This window comes from Cyprinodon variegatus, unplaced genomic scaffold (genome assembly GCF_000732505.1).
Source record: "Cyprinodon variegatus isolate N-32 unplaced genomic scaffold, C_variegatus-1.0 Scaffold395, whole genome shotgun sequence".
NCBI lineage: Eukaryota > Metazoa > Chordata > Actinopteri > Cyprinodontiformes > Cyprinodontidae > Cyprinodon > Cyprinodon variegatus.
In genome coordinates this window covers 198453-223976 of record NW_015150848.1, presented here as the reverse complement: position 1 = coordinate 223976, position 25524 = coordinate 198453, and the positions used below count along the sequence as shown (strand labels likewise).

Sequence of the window (25524 nt, the reverse complement as noted above, 5' to 3'; positions counted from 1 at the left end):
TATATATATATATATATATATATATATATATATATATATATATATACAGTCAAATCTTGCATGTTCCAGTTAAATCTTTATCATTTCAGCATGATTTATAATAAAAGTCAGTCTCAGTAACCTATCATTGATTATGGTGTCACATCATGTCATCAGAATCCCCTTAAGTTGCTAATTTAGTTCACATTTATGTTTTCACTATTATTGCAATGGAGTCTTTGCCTATCTCCCAGAAAGTGGTTAATATCACATGATTCCTCCACTTACCTCCTTTTTGTAAAATAATATATTTTAAAATGTATTAAGAATGGTCTATAAGGGGTTTATGGTCTTGAGGATAAATACACTTTGTTATTAGAAACATGTTTTAGGACTAGAACTAAACAGGTCTGTAGAAAATTCCCTCTAAACCTGAGATGCACCGAGTTGGCCGGCTTCTTTTCATTACTTCTACTTTTCATTTTCTCATGGTTTCATGTTTTTGTTTTTGCTCTATTAGTGTTTCCTTTTATGTGATGCTGGAAATTCACTGTTGTCTCTTTTAATATGCTTATAGATTTTTCCTTCATTCCTTCCTTTCTTTCTAACTTCCCTTTCCCATTATTAAGACTTTGCGAAGTGCTCTTTCTATTATTCTATAATGGATTTCAGATATATCAAATTAAGATAATTATTTAATCACTGAAATTCTATTTAAACTATAGTTGCAACATTTTTAATATGCTCCGCTAACAAAATAGACCTAAGTTTCATCTCTTTGATTTTATTTAATCACAGTTTGTCTACTTCCTATATAAAGTTTATTTTTAATGTAAATGTTCTGAGTTATTGCCATTGAGTTGAAATTCATATTAAGTAAAAAAAAAAGAAGAAAAAAGAAGCAGGTGCAGACTGGCTCATCAACCCATGCATGCATCTGCCTGACTGTTACATACAGGAATTGCTGTGGTGCTGCTTGTGGTTATTGAGGTGGTGATACGAACTGAGAAAACAATGACAGTTAGTCATCGGTTTCAAATGCCTTTTGGCTTTGAAATGTTTTGCAATATGCATGAAAAAAGAGAACCAGACCATCTTTGGTTAACAATTAATCAAATAAGTGATTTAGAGGAAGAAGTTGTACTTTGTTAGTCATAAGCCAGAAGCATAAATACACAAACATAACCATTAATAACGGTCTACAAATATGATGCAACGCCTGGTTCAGTTACTCTGGTCTTAGTTTCACTGGAAGACAACTTTTAAGCTGGACAAACATTCCTTTGTGAATCCAAAAGTCCAATTGATTTTTCTCTGAGAACTGACCTTGATCACAAGCAAAAGAAAAAATGTTTTTGCTTTGAATTGTCTGATTAAATGCAGTCACTGAATCCAACTCACCAAACAAGCAAAAGTAAAGGAGCCTCTAGAGGTTAGGATAACACTGTGCATGTGACTTTCTGAGAGTGTGACAGCTCTTTTATTTCAGTGGGTTTCCTCTCTTATCTCCATTTCTGTCTTTCGTAGCTAAACATGGATCTTCGAAAGTAAAGCATCATGGAGCAAAACAGTTTCATAAAGAAATGATATTTAACCTAAAAATGGTCAGTGACTAAAGAACAGGCAAAAGCAAGTCAGCACACATACACACATATTCCACCCACCCCACACCCCCACCCCTCTCCATACACACAGTGCCTTGTGCATTCTTTTGTATTTGAGATGCTGTCTAACTAAACTGAAGGATAGTTTTGCAATATTTAAAAAGATACATTTTGGATTGTTTATTTACAAAATAACAAAATAAGTTTTTATTCACCATAATTCGTATCTGGTTGGGTCTTGCACCAGATATGGGACTGGTGGAAGACTGTAAGGATAGAATAGAATAGAATAGAATAGAATAGAATAGAATAGAATAGAATAGAATAGAATAGAATAGAATAGAATAGAATAAAAAATCCCTTTATTGACCCACAATGGAGAAATTCTGGTGTTTACAGCAAGAAGATAAAAAAAAAAAAAAAAAAAGAGGTACAAAATCAAGCTTACTTTGGGGTTTCCTTCTAGTTATTCCCATTACAGACTAGGCGGAGTTAATAAGTAATCAGAAACATAAATTACAAATGTAAACAGTTTTAATAACACATAAGAATGACAGTATATATTTCCTATAATGTTTCCTGTTCTGGAGATTTTAACATTCTTTGTTCTATTGCTTGTTATTTGATTGATCAAATTGTGCTGGTAGATATGTATGTATAGGTTTTATTACAGCAGGCCATAAGCAAATAAAGAGTACAAATCACCAACTGTTAAAGCTGGTTCAAAAGAGTCACCTGTCGAGTATGAGGTCAGAAATGTCCTTTGGATAAATACCTCATTTTGTACCATAAGCATTTATTTTGCTTAAAAAAAAGTATGAAAGAGCAAAGCTACATATCAGCCTACATATATATAAGTAATTTAGATTCTGCAGGTCAGAAGGGCCCCTAAGTAACGACAGATTTCTTTTTGTTTGAGCCAGCTAAGCAAAATGTAAACAAGATGTCTTTTGTTCTTTTAATAAAACAGTCTAAATAAAATCCGATTGTTTTAAACTAAATGGAAAAGGCAAATCAATGAGGCTTTTGTCCTTATAAGGTTTAACATATTTAGGTTCAGTATTTAATTACCAAGAATAGCAGTGACGTTACAGTCTGCAGTTAAAATAAGAGAAATCCTGTGACTTCTGGGCTACTACTCTGCATACTTTCCTCTAGAAAGGAATGCTGTTGCTCCCAAAAGGCAGACTGTGTGGGTGGGAGGGGGTGTTTTCCCTCCGTTAAAACACATTTTTGAAAACCTTGTAGTTCAACGCTGGGCATGAGAGCGTCCGCGCACGTGAAAGGCTCACTCAGCGCAAAAAGCAACAGGTTTACTGAATAAACTTATTGCATAACTTTGAGTTTTTCTTCGCTTACTGACAGGTTTGTTTTGTAAAGTAAGCAAAAGCGGTTGCCAGCGATATCTGTTTTCTATTTCTGGCCTTAACCCCCCCCCAAATCCCCCCCGCTTCTGTCCAGACTGACGTCAGCAGAAAGTTATTTTCATGAATGGAGGGGGCGGTCACGAGGAATCGGTGACGTGAGCGCTTGCGGAAGCAGAGCGTGGAATGTTGGTACATTGTTGTTGTTTTGTAGTTAATTCAGTGCGAGGATTGAGCGCTGCCCGCCTGCCGCGTTTCTCCGCTTGGATCAAGCCACCGCGCCGCTTGGATAGGAAACCTACTCCAACATCTTTACGCATCCCAGTCCACATTTAGCAACGTTCACAGAGGTACGACTTATTTTTTTTTCCTTCTAGAAAATGTTTTTGAAATTCCTCAGAAAACTGCTGAAGTTTCTCACGCTGATGGATAGACGCAGACAGACTCGTTTATGGGATCACTAGTGCGTTAATTTTTTTAGAGGACACGTGTTGGTGTTTAAGTTCGAAGTGAGAAATATAATTTAAACAACTTCTCATATTTTTTTTCTCCTCTTTATAATCGCTTTCCTAAATTTCAGCCATAAAATCATAAGCTTTTTAAGCTCTTGTTTTTATCCTTATTTACTATTTTTCAATTTAAATCATCCAATTATTTAACAAATTAACTGTGCATGTCTAAAAGTTGTATATATTATTACAGCATTGCGTCAAGTTGGAAAACGTACGTAAATATTACAAAACACTTGTAAAGTTACGTCATTATTCAACGCAAAAAAAACTTTACCCTGCGTCGTTTTCTTATCCTTATTGCTACATTATTTTTTAGTGACATGAGCTCTTAAGAAAAGTGGAAGCGAAAAATAAAATCCTAGAATTGGATAAGTTCTCTGTTGAAACTATTTCCACGCACAAATATTTTCACATCCCTCCTAATTCTGACATTCTGCGCTCCCATGATGCCTATGATGTAAAATGTCAGTTATGTTTTTTTTTTGACATGGAAATCAACACGTGGTCTGCATTGTAGACATGTGGGACAAAGGGCACTGCAGACCACCGGGGCTGTCTAGTCTATAGGAGGAGGAGTGGGCCTACATATTTCCAGAAACAATACATCATCTAAGAAAAGCTTTTATCTTATCACTTGTTTTAGTACCATTTCTGGTTAACATAAATCTTAATTTCTGGGGCCAGGAAATGTCATGTGCTTTAAAGGGTAATGACCTAATGGCACATGATACTCATTGCTTTTACATTATCTTTTGCATAACGTGGGTGTTTGGTCAAGTGATTAAAAAAATAGATTTTTTTTTATTTGTCTTTGAGTGGTTTGTTCCACAGAGAGGTGCCACAGATTTAAAGCCAGAAGGATGATCTGATTCAGTTTTGTCTCAGGTGGGCGTCCTTCAGCTAGGGGGGGCAGAGGATGACTTAGACAGATTTTATTTGTCATTTTGTTTACACAAGTGTAAAACAAAAAGAATGAGCTCCCTGGACAATTTCATCTTTTTAAAAGTGAAGCCTTGAAAAATAGTAATAAAATATATATATATATATATATATATATATATATATATATATATATATATATATATATATATATATATGGATGGTGGTAGCATATATAGTCCTCTGTCATAAGGCTAACATGTGGTTCAGTCACCAAAGTGATGATGTGTGTTTTGGAGGGAGGACTTGCAACAGCTGACTCATTGTGCCACCAAAGCACTCTAGCAGAAATCCCCTCTAAACAGGCAGCCGATGTAGCTTATGTTCAGGGTTTACCGTTGTGCCAGAATCCGGCGAAGGATGGAATCATGAAATCAGGGCTGATTGCAAAACTGTTTGTGGTCAATGGTTGTGAAAGTGAAATTTTTGGTTTCTGATGGAATGACTCAAAGGGAATACTTTTAGTGTGATGTGATTTGCTCCTCTTACTGGGAAAATGTTATCTTGTTGATAATTATGTTTAAATAACTTATTTTGAACAATTTAACCATTTTTATTTTCAAAGTTAGGTAGTCTGAAACTTGTTTTTCTATTTAAAATGTTTCAACAGAGCTGGTCCCAGATTGTCTAGGATCCCGGGCGGATTAATTTGGGGGCCCTCTTCCTCCAGAAAAAATAGGAGTTACTCTTTTTAATGTACACCAACAAATAAGCTTAGATATATAAATGTAAACTGGGTTCTGTTGAATAGTTATAAGCAGCTAATCTACAACCAACAATGCACAACTCTCTTTTTTTATTTTTGTTTAACTTATTAGATTTTGTATTGGGATGGAGCTCATAACTTTGCCTGAAAGAAAAAAAAACATAAAATTCCTGCTATCTCAAACTTAGTGGATCATTGGGAGCCTTACATTATAAATCATAAAAAAATCCCCATCATATCTTTACATCTAATTTTTTTTTTTTTATCCTGTCCTCTGAAATTTCTATCCCTCAAAGCTTGTACAGGACCCTCAGCAGCCATAGGTCCTGGGACTGCCTCGGCTCAGTTCTAAGTATTGCATACTTGAATTATTTGGTCAGTCAGTGGAGCTGATAGGAGCTTTTTAAAGCTATAAAATTATTTTAGAAAAAAGTCACAAGTTATCCAAACCATTTACAAGCCTAGGCTTGAACAAAACAAATACTGTTATAGGATCTCAACTATAAAAAAAAATGTTTGGAAAACGATCATTTTTCTCTTGTTGCTCACTGACGTTTAATCTTAGTTTATAAAAGTGAATAGAAGTGCGTGTTTCCTCTTGCATTCCTAACATTTCTCTTTATCCTAATGTCTGGGAGAATATCTTTTCGTGGGTCCTCCTCCCTTTCCGTACAAAGGTTCCGGATCGAGGCAACCATATCCAGGGTTCTCTGTACTTTTCCTTCCTCCCTGTGAAACAACGGGATTTTCCAGGAAACGTCAGATCAGGAGGGTGTGATTCCCTACCGCTGGTCGTCGCTTTTTACCCGTAAACAGCATGACTCACCATGCAGATATGCTCTCCATTTCCTTTGCATAACATCCCACCAAATGTGCTGTGCTGAAGAAAGAGCAGTGCCCGAACATCAGTCAGGAGTGAAGAAAAAAACGTCTCGCTTTCTTGGAAAAGCTTTCTTAGAAAAGTTTAGAGAACTCTGCCTGCTTCAGATTAAAAACAAAAAACAAAAGCAAAGACAAGTCAGCTCTTTTTTAGCCACAAAGGATGAGCTCATAACTCTGTGATAAACTGTTTATTTTAGGAGGCGTCTGGGCCCCATGATATCATGCTGTAACAAGGATTTGATAATTGTAGATTTCCCTAAACATGAGGATTACTGATCTTTTTGCCTCAAACATAAAAGCATGTATGGTATGTCAGGATTTATTTTTCTTATTTTACTTTTCCTCATTAATAATGTAAGCAGTTTTTTTTTTTATTTTCTCTACCGTTCAAAGATATATATGGTTCTTATTTTTTTGAATCAATAAATTTAGTTGAAAACAGCTATTTTTATTCATATAATATTTTCTTTTTCACAGTCATTATATCAGATGTAAAGTTTCTCCATTTAAGATAAAATTCCAGTATTTACTTAGATGAAAAATCACAATAATGAGAAACTAATTTAAATTATATTCTTTACTTTCCTCACATTTTGAAATCCACATCCTCCTAAATTAGCTGTTATACTTAGTAGTTTGGGAAACAATGATTTCATTGATTTATTGGCATCTTTAAAAACGTCATGTGGAGGCACGCCTATGGATGTAAAATGCAATACTTCCTTTTGTGTTTATTGAACATCCTTATTAAAGTAAGTATTGTTCTAACAATTCTATGAAAATATGACTTTGGTTAGGTATCCTACAGAGGTCAACATGATATAGTGCAAAATGGGTATATAAGGTGCTCCAGGAAAAAGGAATAGAGATAATTTTGGTGCTGTTGCTGAATACTGTGGTGGTGGTGGTATAGAGTGCAGAGTCTTTTGGCCCTTTTTCAATTACAAAATCCTGACTTTTTTTGTGAGCTTTAGCAGCTCAGCACAAAAAACCCCCCCAAAAAAACAATGTAAGCAAAGAGAGCAGTAAAAGTCTGTATTTAATGTCAAATGAATTTTTGGATAGATAAATATTAGGGAGTGTTGGCCTAGTTAGAGCAGTTTGGTTGTGCTCTGAGAAGATTGCAAGTACCCGCTAGATCCCCATAGCCTGCAGTCTGGGTTCCTGAGCAAAGACCCTTAACCCCACACTGCCCCCTGCACAAAGGCAGCCCACTGCTCCTCAAGGGGATGGGTTAAATGCAGAGAGTGAATTTCCCCATTGTGGCACATTAAAGGGATTTAAATTTACAAATATGCATGAAATTTAGAATTCTCCTATAATGCATTGCAAAAAAATTTGCAGCTTTAATATTGCACAATTGTATTTTATAAAGAACACTGCGGCTCAACATAAAGTGCAGGCCAGATATTAACCTGAGAGCAAAAGACAAATTCCTTTTAAAGATGCTAACCAAAGTTGGTTCATTACCCATCATGCAGAGAGGAGGAAGCCATGAGTATGATAAAGTTATAGGAAAAAAAAGCTAGAATACTTTTTGCAGATGCAAACTAGGAGAAAGATGAAACTCTTATTTGTTTGTAGGCAATATTTCTATAACGTAAAAGATTTAGGCTGATTTAGAGTCTCACTGTGAGAAGAGAAGATATACAGTGTATGCAAACATCTGTTTTTTGCTATGCATTTAAAGATTTGAACAGGCCAAGAAGGAATGTGCCTGGATCTGTCGAGTGCTGCAGAGTAAGAGTTATCTTTAGCTCTTAGTCATTAGGCTTACGTCTTCAGTGATGAAACACATGGAAACTGGGAAAATAGAGTTAAAAGTAATCTGCATTGTTTATATTTCCTTCCTCAAAGACTGATGGTGAACTACTTACTTGTGCACATGTGCAGAGGCCGACAATGGTATTTTTGGCGGCGGGTGCATTTAAGACTCTCCTAAATGCCTGATATTTTTATATTTTTATAGCAATTTTTATAGCAACTCTCACCCCAAGCCTGGGTTCATCACAGAGCATATGTCAGAAGGCATGTTTTCTCTCTCCTGAGAAGATTTGCCAGTATGCATGTGAGGGTTTGCACATGTGTGCTCACTCAGGAATGCGTTTTTTTTTCTGCCCGCCATCTGCGGCTTTGCTTTGAGGAATCTATTCAAAGTCCCCTATGGAAAACGTGATCTGAGTAGCTTTCTTAACTATGCTGAGAAGCCGTGTTGTTTGTGTCTTTGGCTTTGATATAGTTGCTGCTTCTTTCCTCTGAGGAAACTTAATTATGAAAAACTGTCTTAGTGCAGGTTGCAAGTGAGTAAGCACACACCTGAGAATTTCATGGGAACATCTTTTCATGTTGATTCAAACCAGAGGTCCCATTGATGAGGAAGGGGCCCAATACCACTTTCCCAAGAATTCCAAAAGGAAGCTAAAGAGGACCCCCCCTCTGATGCAATACCTCTCAAAATGTGTCTGCTAGGCCACCATGCTTTCATAAAATTGTTTGTTTTAGTTCGTCATTATTCAAACATCCTGACATTTAGATAAAGGAATACTTTGTAGTGCAATTGAGACACCAGATGGCCCTCATATCTATCAATAGACATGCACACACCTCTGGTTTTGCCACCTTTGATGTTTTGCATCTTCTTTTTTTACAAACTCCTGATTTAGCATTGCTTTATTTATTGCTTTAAATGTGAAAACATGATAAACATAGAATCTGGAATCTTCTTTCTACAAAGAAAGCCATAGTCTACAGCACTGAGGAGAATATTTGTCCTCTCATTGAGGTATCACTTATCACATACTCTCCTAGATTTGTTTAGTTGGCAGAATTTTATGTCAGCACTGTGGGCTAAATATATCTGCCAGAGTTAAATAAGGGCATGGAGCACTTCAGGAAAGCCCAGTGTAAGAGGATCCAACCAAAGAGAGTTGGTCTTAAATCGAAAGACTACATTGTCTCGCTACAAAAATACATCACTGACTGTAAAGGAAACTATTTCCCCGTGACATTCTCCCTTCTGGAATTTTCCACAGCTGTACTGCTCTGTAAAGTTCAGCATAACTGTAAGTGTTATACTGATGTTATAATGTGGGATGAAAATGTGGAGCTCTGCGGCCTGACAGAAGACCCAGAGACACCACATTAAAGGAGAAAACTCTGCTAAAGGCTGGATCTGGCAAAATTCAGAAGAAGGTCATAGAAACAAAGTTGAAGATGGGATGAAATGATCCGATTTAAAGGAGTTTGTGCTTCTTTTTAATGCTATCTATGGGGTATGCTGCGGTTATGAATGAGAGTTGTTTACCAATTTGGAGACCATGTGACTCACGCTCCCACGCCCATTCAGGGCGTTTCCATGGTAGCTGTGGAGCATGAAACAGTGAACTCCCAGTCAGGCTGGTCTGCAGGCCCTGAAATGGAGCCTTGGGGGATGTGTGCCACACTTGCTCAGTTTCTTTACCCCCCCCTTTTCTTTTTCTTGTTCTTTGGTTATAAGAGCAGCCTGAGAAACCTGTTCCACTGTATCCACTGTCTGTACAGCATTCTTTTTTTTCTTCTAGCAGACACAAACAGACAGTTTCACTAGTTCTGTGAAAAAAAAGGAAAGGGGGGGGGGCAGGGGGGGGATTTCAGCTGTTTTATTTTTGATTGCTCAAATAAACTCACCTCACTCAACATGTGGAGGAGTGATGGGGTAAAAGTGGTGTCTTGCTGCCACCTGCTGGCATATGCTGGGTTAACAAGCTGGGATACTGATTTTTTTAAAACGTTACAAAAAGATGTAATACTATTCAAGCAGCCTTTCTATAGTGCATAGAATCAGAAAGAGTCATTGATAGAGTCTGGATAAAAAAAAAAAAAGGTTAAGCCAGGTAGTGCTGTATGTCACACACAAAAAAAACCCTAAAAAAATAATAAACTCAACCAGATTTCTCTTACTGTTATTTAAAGTGAATGAGATATTTCCAAAATTAAACTTTGATGAAATTAAGAGGATGCATGAAAGAGCCATCATAAATATCCAAGTCTAGCTTTTAGCCAGTTAGAGCAATGCTATTGTTTTAGTGCATGTAAAGCTTTTTAGAATCATATTACACCTAAGACTTGAGGCTTAAAGTTGTAAATGAAATATGTGTCGAGAAATATTTTCTTATTCATCCATATCATTGAATTTCTAACCACCTCCCAGTCCAAGAGTGCATAAAATTCAGCACCAAGAGATGAAAAGTGCTTCTAAATTAGAGATAAAAATGGGCCGCCCCTTAGGAGCTCAGTGAATTACAGCTTGGTACCATGATAGGAGGCTACCTGTGCAATCCAGCCCAGCCGTGAAATTTCCTTACCACTGAATATGTCACAGTTAACTCTTAGGGGATGTAATAAAAAAGTGAAAGTGAATATATTAGAAATAGAAAATCAGCTATGCAGTTGTATGCCACCTAAAATATAGGGGAGTGTTGGTCTAGTGGTTAGAGCAGTGCGCTTGTGCTCTGAGAAGGTTGCAAGAACTCAGTTCAACCCCACAGCATTTTCTCTGGGTTCCCGAGCAAGACCCTTAACCCCACACTGCTCCCAGTGCACCACACAAGAGTAATCCACTGCTCCCCAAGGGGATGGGTTAAATGCAGAGTGAATTTCCCCACTGTGGGACAGTAAAGGGATTATTTTCACATTTTATAAACAGGGCAGAGTTAATAACAGAGCGGAGGTCATCAACTCTCTACATTCCATAGATACAGATCCCCAAACCTCATGTGTCTTTAGATGAGCTCAATAAGAGTCCATAGAGATTGTCATGGGATAGGTTTCCATGGCTGAGCTGCTGCAGCCATTCCTTATTCTACCAACTGCCTGTCTAGGTTAGGTAGTAGCCAGGAGAACAGCATTCACCCGGCTGCACTGTGTTAAATATAGAGTTTGGTGCAAATGGGGTTATGGTTCGGAGATGTTTTTTTGGAAGCTGGGCTCAGCCAGTTTGTTGCAGTAAAAGAAACATCAATATGCCAAAAGATTTCCGACAAGCTCCTGCTGCCAACTTTGTAAGAACTGTTTGGGAATGACCACTTCCTGTTTTAATATAGTCATGCACCAGCTCACAAAGTAAGGCAGGAGAAGCTGATTGACCTGTAGAGTGTACTAACCTCAAAACCATAGGAAACCATTTAGAGTATTTGGGGAAAATCTTCCCAGAAGAGTGCATGCCATAATAGCCACAAACCCAAAGCATTAAGAATGGGATGCTGTTCAAACTGATGTGTATAAAGGCAGATGAGTAAATACTGTAATTAATGGGATGTTTATCTGTTTGATTTGCAGTGCACAACTGTGTGGTTCAAGTCAGTTTTCTGCATGCAGGGAATGACGACTCATTTCAAGACAAGCAAAGCTTTAAAGGTAAGCCCGACAAATTAAACAATTAGAATTGTGTTTGTATATGGAGGTGTTCTTCACCTACTGCCTGCCGATTGCAGGTCAAGAAGGAGACAGGTGAGAATGCTCCGGCACTCAGTGACGATGAGTTGGTGGCCATGTCCGTGCGGGAGCTAAACCAGCACCTGCGTGGACTGACAAAGGAGGATGTCGTACGACTAAAGCAGCGGCGACGGACCCTGAAGAACCGAGGCTATGCCGCCAGCTGTCGCATCAAGCGTGTCACTCAGAAGGAGGAGCTGGAGAGACAAAAGACAGAGCTGCAGCAGGAGGTGGACAAGCTGGCGCGAGAGAATGCCAGCATGAGGCTGGAGCTGGACGCGCTGCGAGCCAAGTACGAGGCCTTGCAGTGTTTTGCCAGGACTGTAACCCGAGGGCCAATCTCACCAGGCAAGGTGGCCACCACCAGCGTTATCACCATCGTCAAGTCCGCTAACCACAACAACACCAACCAAACCCCATTCTCAGCTCCTTCCTAGTGCTGACAGGACTGACCTTTCTCTTCTGCTGCCTGGTCTTCGCTGGTTCTTTGCTATTTGAACCAAGTCATCCTGTGCTGGGAGGACGCTCAGTGATTTATTAGACTGAAGGATTGGGTGCCAAGCTCTATGTCACGTTATGCTGCATTTAAAGTTCTGTCTCCGTTCGCCTGTCCCTCACACTTAACACTGTCTGCACACTGTTCACCCCCTGTCCTGACCCCCAGCACCGGCAGGGTGTTTGGCCACTGTGACCCTACCTCTGTGACTGATGACAGAAATCTAGTAGACCATGTCTTTCATGGGGCGACCAGTCTCAGACAGGTGTAATACTTGAAGCTGCAGAACATAAAATATAAACCATTTGACCATGTGACATAAAAGCTTTTCTTTCAAACTATAAGTTAGGCCGTCAAAGCTATTTCCTTCAATGAAAAGGCGTAATCTATAATTCAACCAAATTAGTCTTTAAATTTACCAGCTTTCAGTTAAAGTAGAAGTTTCTATATAATTTTGGTTTTGGAAGTGACAGATAAAATGCCATCTTATTTAGCTTATGAAGCCATAAAAGGAACAGTTTAAGAAATAGTAAAGCTAAAGAGTGTGTTTTGTACTGCATGTTTAAAAAACACCGAGGATTGTGTTGTATTTGGAAAGGAACACGAAATCTAGACCATGTCTCCAACTATCTTTGCCCCAATGAGGAGATTATTCGAAAAACTACTTTTTTCTTTGTTTTGGATTTAAGGGTTAAATTAGTTAAAGGTGGATTCTGTTTGGCAAGTTACTTAACTTCTGAATGATTATTTTATAGCCCCTTAGCTCAAAGTTACAAGTTTCCTTTTTTTTTAAAAAAAAAAGCATTAACTGGTTTCAAACCTCTTTATCAACATGTTACTAAAAACACTTGGATGTGTTTACGAAGCAGATTGAGCAAAAACTTTGTTACATAGCACTTATAACTGTAAAGATACAGTAATACTGTAATGTATGTGCTTGGGCTTAAATGTGAGATGATGTGGTGGGATTGTTTAGTAGAATTTTTTAAGAAAGCAAGTACGGTAAACCCTACTACACTTGCAAAGTTTGCTGGGTAATCCATATTGGATATAGCGATAATGAAAGCTGTCCTTAAAAAAATATATATATATATAAAAAAATCGACTATCTTCCTGTATATTACAGAAAATAGGTGACAGAGCATTCGCTAGCTCTGTTTCCAAATAGTTTGATAACTCCGTCCAGAAGAAAAAACACATTCCTAACGCTGGGTCACAAGTGCTGCTGCTGCCGGTGTTGGTATTTTTACAACCAGTAGCTATTTACTTTGCATTTGACACACTCTTTTACAAGAGAAACTCCTGACGCCCGTCTTTTAAAACAGTTATCGAATGCAGTAATGACTTTCTCTATATGAGCATCTTGCAATATTTAAATATAAAGCTGACTTGAAAACAAGCTGTTCCTACAGAGGATCCACTCCCAACTAGGAGTGATATAATAGAGGCGGATCATGTCAGGATTTCATCTTGCCTAAGAGGACATGACTGTTCTTCCCCTGTTCAATAGCTGCAAAGAACAGAATGGGGAACTATGCTGCTGTACCACCTGCTGTGATTTCATTTTTTAAGCAGGGGCATTGCTGTGTCTTTACTCTTTGAAATTTCACCCAATTCCTATGTTGATATGTCCCATGTTTGTTTTGTTTTTTTCCTGATAGTTTTATACAGTCTGCATACAAAAAACATAAAAGATATATACGTGTATATATATATATTATTTTTTCTGTCTATATTACTATAATTGGAGTGGTGTGTCTGTGTAATCACTCACTGTGTTCACATTTATAACTGTACATAACTGAATTATGAGTATTTATGCTCGACAATTAGCTACCAAGAGTTAAATTCAGATCAGCTCATATTCTAAAACCCAGCAGACAATGGGAAACACAGTTATGTCAGCTTTAAGCACAAAGATCTGTCCATCAGCAATGTTAAAATTTAAGTGAAACACAAAACTGACCTAATTAGAATGATAAACTGTGTAAAAAGATCAAGTGGAAATTTTTAAACATGCATTTTTCCTTTCTCACAAAGACAAGTTGTTTTATTTAAATGACTGCAACATCAGAGCGTTTTTAAGGATTCACGTATAACTTTTAACTTATTAAACTGTGTGTTTTCCTGGTTCACATAGGTACTATGTGTACAGGATGTATCATGATGGTAAAGATTTTACTGCTTTATGTATTCAGCGTTGCTAACACAGACCTGTTAATGTGAAAGTCTGTTTCACTCCTAAAGTCAAAAAAATATATTTTGTTTACATTGTTAAATTTGACGTAGTCATGACTGACAAAATGCAAAGCATTATACTGACCTCTAGTGGTAAATCTTAAAAAAAAAAAATGAATAGCACTTATACTGAATCTGAGACTAAGTTGATTGGTTTGAGCACAACTTATCATTTGTCCTGATTATTTGTCAGTGCAATTTTTTTTTTAAAGTGCCAATTAAGACAAACCTTTCTCTGGGTGAAATAAATACAAAGTCATTTTCTGTAACCTCGCAGATCTTTTCTTCAAATCAGCAGAAACCCTTTTTCCAGTTCATTTAAGCAGATGTTAAAAATGTAGGTGGTTTATTTGTTAGACAGATAGCTTCCTTTTAGAGATTTTTTAAACTTGGTCCAGACATTTTTTTCCCCTTTTCTCAAGTGTAAATATATTTGGTAACATCCAGGAGCTGTTCTATCCCGTCCAACACTTTTTGTATGGATTGTACATATAAAAAGATCTTGTATTTTTATGAAAAAGTTGCTATAGATTATTTTTCTGAAAAAGATCAGATTAAATAAGCTCTTAACACCAGTTTAGCCAATCTACAAGTTACTTTTTGAATTAAGCCATGTAGTTAGAGTCTGCTATAGTACTGGCTATAGAAAGGACAAAACAAGTCAAATGCTATTTTAAGGACTGCAAATTCTATGCTGAGTTTGTTATGTTTGTTTTCCGTTTTTTTTCTTAGCAATGAGTTGAAATAAAGTCTAAATGGCAGCATAAACTGGTTACTTTCCCTTTAAAATTGTCATTAGTTTGCTGTTGGGTCTGTATTTATTTCATTGATTTGTGTAATTGTGTTAAAGAACAGCTAAATTATTATTTTTTTTAATACACATTCATTTATTTACATGCTTTTTCAATAAACTACCCTGAGTACAAATAAAACTTTTTTTTCCTGCTCCAACAGAAAAAAACATTTGGTAATTATTACCATGTCTTTTTTTTATACCTTTGAATAAATTTTTTTCCTCATTAAAAACGTTCACTCAGTTTGTTGCAGGAAAGTTTCAAAACAAATAATTTAATCTGAATTTAACACCAGTTTCAAACTACCCTGTACACACTTGCATTAACAATGAATGCACTGCCTCAAAAAAAAAAAAAAAAAGTCATTGGCACAAGATAAAAAAAAGAAAAGAAAATAACTAAGAAACACAGAAAGGTCCCTGAAGAAAACATAGAGATTAAAGGTGCAATTTATAAATACATGTTCAACTTATGAAATGGCCAGAACTTTTTTAAAATAAATAGATTCAACAGTTTTAGAATTACACATAGTCACAAAAACAGATCAAACTGAACTGCAGAACCAAAACTAATCAACTAGTGGACATATGTCATAACTTATACCTAACAAGATGGGATAAATTTAGCAATGAAATTAACTCATTAAACTATATACAAAATAGACACAAGAGAGGCTATTTCTGGAAAAAAAAAATAAAAAACAAGAACAAAACAACGTAGCATCCGTTACATGGCTATCTAGTTGTGCTGTTAAGAAAAATGAGGATATCCAACTTCCTATTTTGTATAGACAGGTTCAGCTCATTTGCCCCTGCTATGGTGGATACAAAGAAAAGTGAAGAGCAGTTTGCAGTTTGAATTGCCTGGTCTAAAACTCATGCGTCTTTGAACAAAAGCCTTTCATTTGTCAGGAAACCATGCTGAGGAATACTCAGCAAACGCTTCAAACAAGCAGATGTGAGTAACGGTCCATGAAGTGCCATTCTCAGCCATTGCCTGCTTCCCTGCCTCCCACCTGGAGTCACATATTAATCATCCGCTCTTTGAAAGTGACATGATTCAGAGGGAACACACTTCAGACAGCCAGAGAGGCTGCCGTGGCGCGATGGCAGAGACGAAGTCGGCATCAGGGACGCAGCTGAAAATCTGGCGGTTTGATTTAAAGGGAGCGCCTGTCTCCTGACTCTTGTGATGAAGTGAAGATGACATGTAATTTTTGAGATCGTCACAGCAAGATGGAGACCGACCAGTTCTCAGCTTATTCAGCTAGGAAATTTAAAACTTTTAAAACCTGAAAAACATCCTTTGATTAAATCATCATTCAGAAAAGAAGCAGGACGTCCTTAAATACTTGCTTGTAAAAATGAACCGCCTGTGTTTAACTCGGCTCTGTGAGAGATCCAACGCAGCTTTTTTTCCCCAGGGGGTTAGAGGTAAGGGTGGGAAGGGCACCGGCACCTGGGTCTCTTGCAGGAAAAATGCCTAGAACTCATCATCTGATGTAATCAGCATGATTTTGTCAGACTTGCGAGAGCTCTTGTTGCCCATGGCCACTTTTCCATTAGCGCTGGGCTGTGTGACCTCCTGTGTGGATTGCTGAGTGTACTGCTGATAGGCTGGGGAGAAGTTGTGGATGGCATCCTGCACCATATCTCCTGGATTTATGGTTTCCTTTAAGCCGCTGGAGATGCTTTGCATTGGGGGGAGAGACTCTGCAGAAACAAGAGCATATAGCAGGCATTTTAATGAACTGTGTTATGATGTTTACTGAGCATAAATAAGAGTAAAGAGTAAAAGGCAGGAGAAAACAGGTCTGAAATATTTGTTCTATTTCAACCTGTCTGGGAATCTAAAAATCACATTAAAATTCCTTCCAATCAAACAAAAATCTCCAGTTTGTTGAAGGATTTAACTGTCTTTTGCTGGAGACTTACTTTCTGAATTCTGACAAAGTTGCAATCCTGATTAATATTAAACAATTAATTGTGGCCCTTGGTACAGAATATTTAAATCCTGACTTTCTTTTTACCCTCGGTCTCATCAGTAATCATGATTGTTCCTGAGTACCCAGCTGTGAGCTAAGCTGATTCTCACTCTGAACTAAAAGGACATGCATGACAAAAAGAAAGAAGAAAGATATAGGAAAAGTGAATTATAGGTGCAGCAAACTGGGACTACGTAAACAACAACAACCAGACAACAACAGTAGTATTCCAAATAGTCAGAGATCAAATCCCTGTATTGTAAATTACAATGAAGCAGTATTTTAATCATAGAGTAGAAGAAAATCAGTAGTTTTGACATACATCTTTTTACTCTTTAACTGAATCCTGATTTAAGAGGGTATGTTAAGAAAAAAAAAAGTAGTTTGGAGGTCAACCAGTGAAATTGGATGCTCTGTGAAACAAATGGCTCCTTTTAAGGAGGAAGGCCTTCTGGTTAGAAAAGATTCAGGGGTTCTGCTCTAAAACATGAGCAAAACGAGAAACTAAAACTGGAAAACAGTCTAATGTCCTGAGCTGGAACAGGTGTTCACAGGCTCCTGCAGTTTGGTCAACTCTATGGAACGCAGACGTGAAACAGTTGACAGGAAGTGGTTAGAAAGCTAAATATTTGTTCAGTGATTCACAGGTGATAAAGGACTTTTCAGCTTACAGAGTCAATGTTTGAAATGGTAAAGTGCAATGAAGACACCGGTGTTTTTTTTCTTTTTAAAGTCTAATCTGCTCCCTATCACTTTATGTAAAGTGAGAACAAATTTTTATAGCATTGATTTTAAATGTTTTAACTATGCAGTCTTCGGAATGCATTGCATTAATAAAAACAAGGAAAATTTACCTTTTTAAACTCATCTTTTACAGCAATAACAGCCTGTCCAGGTTCCAACAACCCCCCCAATCCTGACAGACAAGGGGTATAAAATAAATAGAAACTATCTTCTTTCTGTGTTCGTTCATGTATACAGCCATTTTTAATCCTCCGTTATTAATGCTTTAAGTTACTGTTTATCAACAATATTAACCAAAAGGCTTTATATAAAATTTTATTTGCCTCTAACCAACTTTTTGTTGCTTCTTGCTTGTTTATAATTGGGTATTTCCTCCTTAAACCTGTGTTGTTTTTTCTGTTTTCTCTGATCTCTTCTTTGTCCTTTCCGGAGGATGCTTTGAAAAACCAAAGCTTTATGTCCTGATATGCGGTCACTGGCCATCTCAGGCCCCCGAGCTGCTTGTTCCTGATCTGTGACTGATGGCCCTTCCAGACTTCACAGCATTCATTGGTCTCAGTGGCCCATTTCTTCCACACCGTCATGCTCAATATCCATCTCTGCTCTGAGACGTCCTACATTCATTGTCATGTCAGCCCACTCAGCTGTAATATAACTGACAATTAGCAGTGACAGTAATAACGACTTGTTCATAGAATTAAAACAGTAATCTTTACGAGAACAATGTACACCTTCAAACGGTTCCCATAATTACTACCTTGAATAGTAGATGTATTTCCCCTTTATTTTATCCCCTGTCAATCTTGTATGCACCATGCCTGACTTTGATGTATCATTTTGGTTGTACTCAGCTTGAATGGTAATTTGCTGTATCTTTCTTTTTCTTTCCTCGTCCTCCTAACTCCCTTAAATCCTCTGCAATGCAAGCCAGTTTCTTCTTAAGCATTATTCTGTTTAAATGAATTTAAAAAAATCAGTGCTTTTTCTTAAAAATGTCAGCATTCAGTCTGCAGAGCCTATCAAACCAATGCTCTTTATATGGGAGTTTTTTTTGTTGTTGTTTTTTTTGTTTTCCCCAAATACAAATGTCTCTTGCAGTGCATTAAAATTGTGCAATATTCATGCCCCCATTAAACTTCCTAAGTTTTCTCACATATCAGTAACAAACAGTTTATTCTATTGGGAAATAATTAATTGGATTAATCGATTATTGAAATGATCAACTAATTTAGTAATCGATTAATCATTAACTGGAGTGTAAAACGTGCCTTTAGCTGTCAGACAAACCCACTTAAAGCAGTAATTATATATATATATACACACATTTTGCATTTAACATAAAAAATGTGTCTTTCAATATGATCTATCCAGAACTCCACAATTGGAAAAGATTGATTTTCACCTGGTTTAATTTAGTAACAAAATATTATTTAATGAAGCTTTGGCTATCTGATTATTAACTGATTAATTGAAAAAGAAAAAAAGACAGATTAATTGATTTGCAAAAAAATCGTTAGCTGCAGCCCTAGATCAATCTAGACATATGCAGCCTCCTTTATTTAACTCTGGATAAGATTCTGTGAAGCTACACCCAAGAAGTCACTCAATTACTAAATCCAGTCTTACTCAGAAACAGGGAAGAGGCCCTTAGTAATTCAGGAGCAGTAGCTATTCAAGCTAAATTGTAATAATCTATTGAAATGACAAGTACTTACACAAATCATTCATTTAAAGAAAAGGTTTCATCCTCCAACCAAAGGGTTTTCTAAATGTAAAGCTAGTGAGGGTTAGGCTCTGAGTTTTAAAGCCGTTTAGGAAGTGCCATTCTGTGGATCTAAACATACCTGAATATGTTACTTCCCCAACAACGTAGCGTTGTTTTGGTCGCCTGGCTCATATTTCAGTGCAAATGTCTAAAACGGGTGGATATATACAGCAAACGAATTACAGATGTAACTGCTGCAAAATATGGTTCCACAAAGTATTAACCAATTAAATCATTTGCATTTGACGCTTTGCTAATTTCCATGACTGAAATCTTTAGAAAAAATAAACCATTTTACTTCCCAATGATCTACTGTTAAATCTTATAATAAAATCCCAATAAAAGGCATTTATTTGCGGTTATCACATTAAAAGATGCACAAATGTTAAATAGTTCGAACACTATTTTAAGACACTAGAATGAACTGTGGAACATGTTCCACAGTTTCCACAGTTTGATTTGTTCAGCTGTTTGTTATGCATCACCAATGTTTTACAACATGGAGAATCCGGTAATTCTAATTTAATACTGAAAATGACTGGAATGTAACGGAAAGAGTGGGAGTGATATAAACAGAATTCACATCTTGTATTCTATTGTATATTAAATGAACCAGGCCTTCAAATGGTAATTACATGGTCTGAACTGGTTCTCAGAACAAACATTTTCTGCTTAATTCATAATTTTCACAGATCTGCCATTCAAGATGCTGGAGTTTGTATTTTGCCTTTGTTTTTACCAAAGCATGACTCATTTCAACAGAAAACATGAGTCAAACATTTCTTCCGTCAATCCCAGATTAGGTCATAGCTTCAGAGCATATTTATGACTTTTTCACACCACAAAGTCTTATGTTACAACTCTGAATAAAGCAGTGGATTTTGAGTGACAATGGTTTTCCAAAACAACCTTGAGCCTACGAGACCATATTAATCACGATGAAATGACAGTGGTGCCCGAAGACTTTAAAGCCCTTTGCATCCAACAGCCTTGACCTTTAGAAAGTTCGTTTTCTGAAGTATCCTGAAATCTTTCCATGGTATTGTGCACAGCAGATGGAGAATGAACAAAAACAGATTTTCCATTGAAACTTTTTTCCCCTCTCTCAATAAGTGTTCAATAATGCAGCACATTTAGTTGAAACTGTTTTATATCCAGTGCAGACACCCACACAGTTCATTTGGAATGCAAGCAGCGCTGCTCATTTAAAACACCTATCAACTTATGCTGAAATGTATGTTTTCATATAATTTAGGATCATAGATGTTTGTGAGTCTATGTTCTTTGATGTATTTTCATGTTCTCAGGGCATGTAATCAAATGTCTTTTATCACAGCCTTAAAGTGGAAAATCAAACTACCAATAAATCTTTCTGCATCCATCAACTGTCAACGTTGAGAAATAAAAGCTTTGGTTAATGTCAACGATTCTGGCAGGTTTTAGAGAATGCAGCGGCGTTACAACACTGTTTAAAGGCCAAGTTATGAGTTAAAGGTCAGTGTGACTGGCCCGGTGGAATAGAACCACCAAACGAATGTCACTAGGAACACTTTCAAGAATGTCATTATTGTGAAAGTGAGAAGAGCAATTAGCCTGAATACACACAAAAGTGGTTCATATGAGAATATGAGGAGATTTTTACAGCTTTCTCAACCGAACCCACCTGGTATATCGTTTTTCTTCTCCTGGTAGACTGTGCAGGTAAAGGCATATTTGAGCGCAATGGCAGCAAAGAACATTTCGATGCTGATGATGAAGTTCTGCCAACCGGCAGCGACTGTGCCAGCACCCACTTCATGGCCTTCGATGAAAAGTGCATTGGGAATGACGCCGCACCGTTCCAGGATAGCGAGAACCATTCCTATAAGAAGTTAAACATTTTGCCCGTTAATTTACAGCTTTTTTCCCTGGTTCTGACCATCTGCATGCCAAGCAAAAAAAAAAAAAAAAAAAGTGAACTCACCTTGCCAGAATGACAGAAAGATGACCGATTTTATCGTGAGAAATTTCAGCACTGGTTCATACGGTCTGAGCAGGTCACTTGTGGCGAAGAAGAAAAGGAAGAGCGCATAGAGAGCCAGGCTTACTGAGAAATTGTAGATGATGGTGATGTACAGGTAGCCTCCATTAACACTGCATTGAGAAGAAGTCAGACAGCACCAAACTTTAAACATTTGTTTAGACGTTATAAATATATCAGATAAGCATGTAATTGTTTCTTTTTGCACTTCAGTAGAGCCTGTCTGAAGATTCAGCTGTGACAGTGCTTAATGCTCCAATGCGAAGAGAGAGTAGCGCTGGCTGAGTGAGGAAACAAAGAGTGAATCATCATGGGTTTGCAGCAATCCTATTCGTCCATATATTACATCTTCTTATATCAAGAAGATGCAACATATTAGGATGAATAAGATGGATTGAATTAAGCACATCTTTAGGTATGATAAAGATATCGCAAAGTAGAACGCAGACTGGAAACTTATCAATCAAGCACTCTTTGAGTTCTGCTTCTTTTATGTCATTTTTAAACAAGTGTCACAGCTGACTCTTCAGACACTCTGAGCTGAAAGGGATCAGAAAATAATAAAGAAAACAATTTAGACAAGGCTATACTAAATATATATGAACTATAATCCTTATTCTGTTAATAGCTTAAATTTTATTTGAAGCGTTGAAACAAAGTATATATTATATGCTTATCTTTTATATGAAATTATATCCAAGTGAAAGTAGAAAATGAAACAATCCTTCTTATTTCAAAGTACACCATGTAATTACTTCCTTGAGTCTAAAGCATCATCCGCAGTAAAAATACAAAGTTTAGGAATAGCACACAGCTGCAAAGTTTGATCCCATAACTTTGGGACAGATTCAGACATTTTTATCATGCTCCCTGCAGAGAGGTTATATGCCTATTTCCATTTCCAAATTGTTTTCATTTTCACAGAAGCAGCAAACAAACCCTCTGGAATCTACATTCATCAGAAGAACACAAACAAAAAATTTTAATGGAAAAAGAGGCTCTGCTCACCTAAAATCTCCGTCGTGATATTTGCCGAAGGCCTGCAGGATGATGGTGATGGTTGCCATGATGGGTTTGACAACACAGAACTGGAGAGTCGCCTGGAGGACACACGACAGTTTAGAGTGGCACTCCAAGAGACAGCAAGCAAGGGCACAACCAACAAGGGCGGAGATTTTAGAATTGGTTTGCACATCAAAGAGACTGGGAAAGGTTCAGGACTGCTCAATGACATCAAGCCTTTCCTAAATATCACCAAACAATGCATGCTTCATATTTTGCATGCATAGAAAACAATATATGCTGGTTAGAATCTGAAAACTCTTATTTGTACCTTAAAATATCCTCTCCCAACAACTCCATTTGGTCCTGTCACAATAAAACGTTTATTTTTACAACAGTCTATGCTTTTTAAAAGTTATTCATCTGAACTTTTTAGATGCATCTATATCAGCTTTGAGGACCTTAAACCTGATTGGACAATTTGTACTCCCAGTCAGATCAGACAAAGACAATCTCTAAATAATCATTTGTCTAAGCTTGAACATCTTCACAGCTAAATTTGCCTACGTTTCTTAAATGAATTCAGGTCTGGGCTTTGACTAAGCTCGTCTAACCAACTTATTTTAATCTAAACCAACTCTAACCTTTTAAGGTCAGTAAAAGGTTCCAATTAGTCTTAAGTCTTTTGCAGCCTAGAACTATTTTCCCCCTTGAGGATTGCCCAAGTTTTAGCCCTATCAGTCTTAAACTTTAATTATCACCTGTCCCTGAGGATCAACAATATTTCCATGGTACTACCAAGTCAAAGTGGGGGTGGTGTATGTTCACCACGTAGCACAGAATTAGCTACACTAACAAACTGCTGCTTTCTATCAGACAAAAAGCTAAATTTCTGTCTCACCAGAGCACCCCAAGAACCTGTATGCTATGCCCCCTAAAAGGCAAACGGGACTTCTTGGGACTCTTAAAAACAAATACATAAACAAACGGTTTACTCTGAGAGCTTTTCCAAAAAGATTGGATTTGTGGAGAGAATTGCTCAGAGAGCAGGCTCTCCTCAGCTGCTCTATAGTTAACCAAGGCCTCTTGAATACTTCTTTGGTAAACCCTCAAGTTTTCTGTTTTGGTAGGTTTCTAGTCTTGCTATATTGTCATTGTTTATATAGTGGATATATAAGTTGAGATGTCAATCAATAGGCAGCACATCTTAAAACTCAGTCTCAACTTTCAGCAGGTTTTCATCTAAGTTTAAATGATTTCAGATCAAACAGCTGCTATATAAAGAGCTTATTATTGATGTCATATTGAAACAAAATTGTTCAGTTTACTCAGATTAAAAACAAAATTAAAAAATGTGTAAAGATGTTCTTACGTATATATGTCTGTTTTTATATTGTATATTATATTTATAATGTTTTCTGCAAAATAATAGTTTCTCAGCTATTCTAATGTTGATTTAGGAGAAAACAAAAAAATAGCCTGAACACAGAAAAATGTAAGCCACACATCAAAGATGTCCTTGGTGGCAGGAAAGGTACCCTTCTGTTGTCTACAGAATCTAAAAGAGTAACAGACCAGCAGTGTTCGGTTTGACTACTCAGATGGAAGCTTCCCTGTGCTTCACAAACTAGCATCAGCAAATACTCATACTGGAGAAAATGGTCTGCCTTAAAGTTTTTTTTTTTTAGAACTGATGGGCATTATTTACTCTAAACATGTAGTGTGAATACGTCACTCTGAAAATTCATAAAGCAAAGAATTACATGTAAAATTTGATGTGTGCAAACACAAATCATGTTGCAAAAAGTTGGTATTACCATTTTTTTTTTGCATATTTTGCGTTTTTTTTCTAAACTTTACATCAAAGTTACTAATATATAAACCAATATCAATTATGGATGTCCAATGGATAATGTTTAAGTCCATTAGAACTTTTACATCTGTATCATTTTATATGTAAAGCAGATAAATTTAGGTAACTTTCGATTAAGGTTATTGCTCCAAGAAATTTCTATTACAATTATACAACCTAACATTTGTTTGAAATTCTGCTCATATTACCAATTGGTGGATAATGTGACCTAAAAATCTGCTCAGACAATCAGATTTTATAACTTCAATTATTTCTTCATTTGGTTTTGTGCAACAACTGTGGTCTGCAGGATTCCACGCTCTGCCCAATAAAATGAAATTGTTCTCTTCTCAAACATCCAATAATTACACTTTCTCAGTAAAAAGTAATTAACCATGTAGGAAGAGCCTGTCCACGCCCTCATCAGAAACCACAGCAACTCCAAGTTGCTTTTCTGCAGCTGATTTGGTAAACTGGCCTCTACGGACACTAAAATATTCTCTAAATATGCAGAGACTGCTCCACTTAATCACCCCTCGTCTTTCAGAAACAGAGAGGAGGGCCCATTAAATGTTAGAAACATCATTACCATTTTGTAAACTCAAACACTTTTAATAAAACAAAGAATAAGTGTATAGACAAACCAGTTAAAATAAAAGCCACTCACAATAAATCTGAAAATAATTTAATAATTTGATCAAATTTAATTACTCAATCCATATCTGTCAGGTTGTCAAGCCTTTTGCCTCTTACTGCTATCTGATTCCCTTTGCGCTTGTTGCTCCTGATTAGTGGGGGAGTGTTGGCCTAGTGGTTAGGACATAGAGGTTGGAATCCTGAGGTCCTGAGTTTGAGCCCCACTCCTACAGACTGCCACTCTGGGTCCCTGAGCAAAGACCCTTAACCCCACACTGCTCCCCAGACGCTGCGCAATGGCAGCCAACTGGCAGCCCACTGCAGTGTAATGACAATAAAAGCTAGAAGAAGGAGATAAGTGGATGGAATGGCCCGGCTGGGTCCCGACCACCAGGCACTCGCAAACAAACCCTAACCCCAATGTCCCAGCTCTGACGCACTGATATACAGGTGCTGGTCATAAAATTAGAATATCATGAAAAAGTAGATTGATTTCAGTAATTCCATTTAAAAAGTGAAACTTGTATATTATATT

At 37.0% G+C, this 25524-nt stretch overlaps 2 protein-coding genes across 3 annotated transcripts in view; one reads left to right on the top strand and one right to left on the bottom strand.

Annotated features, from left to right (window-relative positions):
• The first annotated feature begins 3140 nt into the window (after nt 1-3140).
• On the top strand, nt 3141-15680 carry mafk (v-maf avian musculoaponeurotic fibrosarcoma oncogene homolog K). Of its 2 annotated transcripts, none has more exons than XM_015387462.1 (3): nt 3141-3297; nt 11303-11380; nt 11467-15680. In XM_015387462.1, exons 2-3 carry the CDS (start codon nt 11336-11338, stop codon nt 11893-11895), a joined length of 474 nt encoding a protein of 157 aa, XP_015242948.1. In that variant the 5' UTR covers nt 3141-3297; nt 11303-11335; the 3' UTR covers nt 11896-15680. The 2 variants fall into 2 exon arrangements, with proteins under 2 accessions (XP_015242948.1, XP_015242947.1); XM_015387461.1 differs by having other exon boundaries at nt 3142-3297; nt 11458-15680.
• The window catches only part of tmem184a (transmembrane protein 184A), a 28474-nt gene continuing 17850 nt past the window's right edge, over nt 14901-25524 (bottom strand). The window contains exons 6-9 of the mRNA XM_015387460.1: nt 22508-22599; nt 21443-21612; nt 21143-21340; nt 14901-16698 (exon numbers count right to left, since the gene is read on the bottom strand). Coding sequence (XP_015242946.1) covers nt 16469-16698; nt 21143-21340; nt 21443-21612; nt 22508-22599 — 690 coding nt within the window. The 3' untranslated portion in view covers nt 14901-16468. The remainder of the gene's footprint in view (nt 16699-21142; nt 21341-21442; nt 21613-22507; nt 22600-25524) is intronic.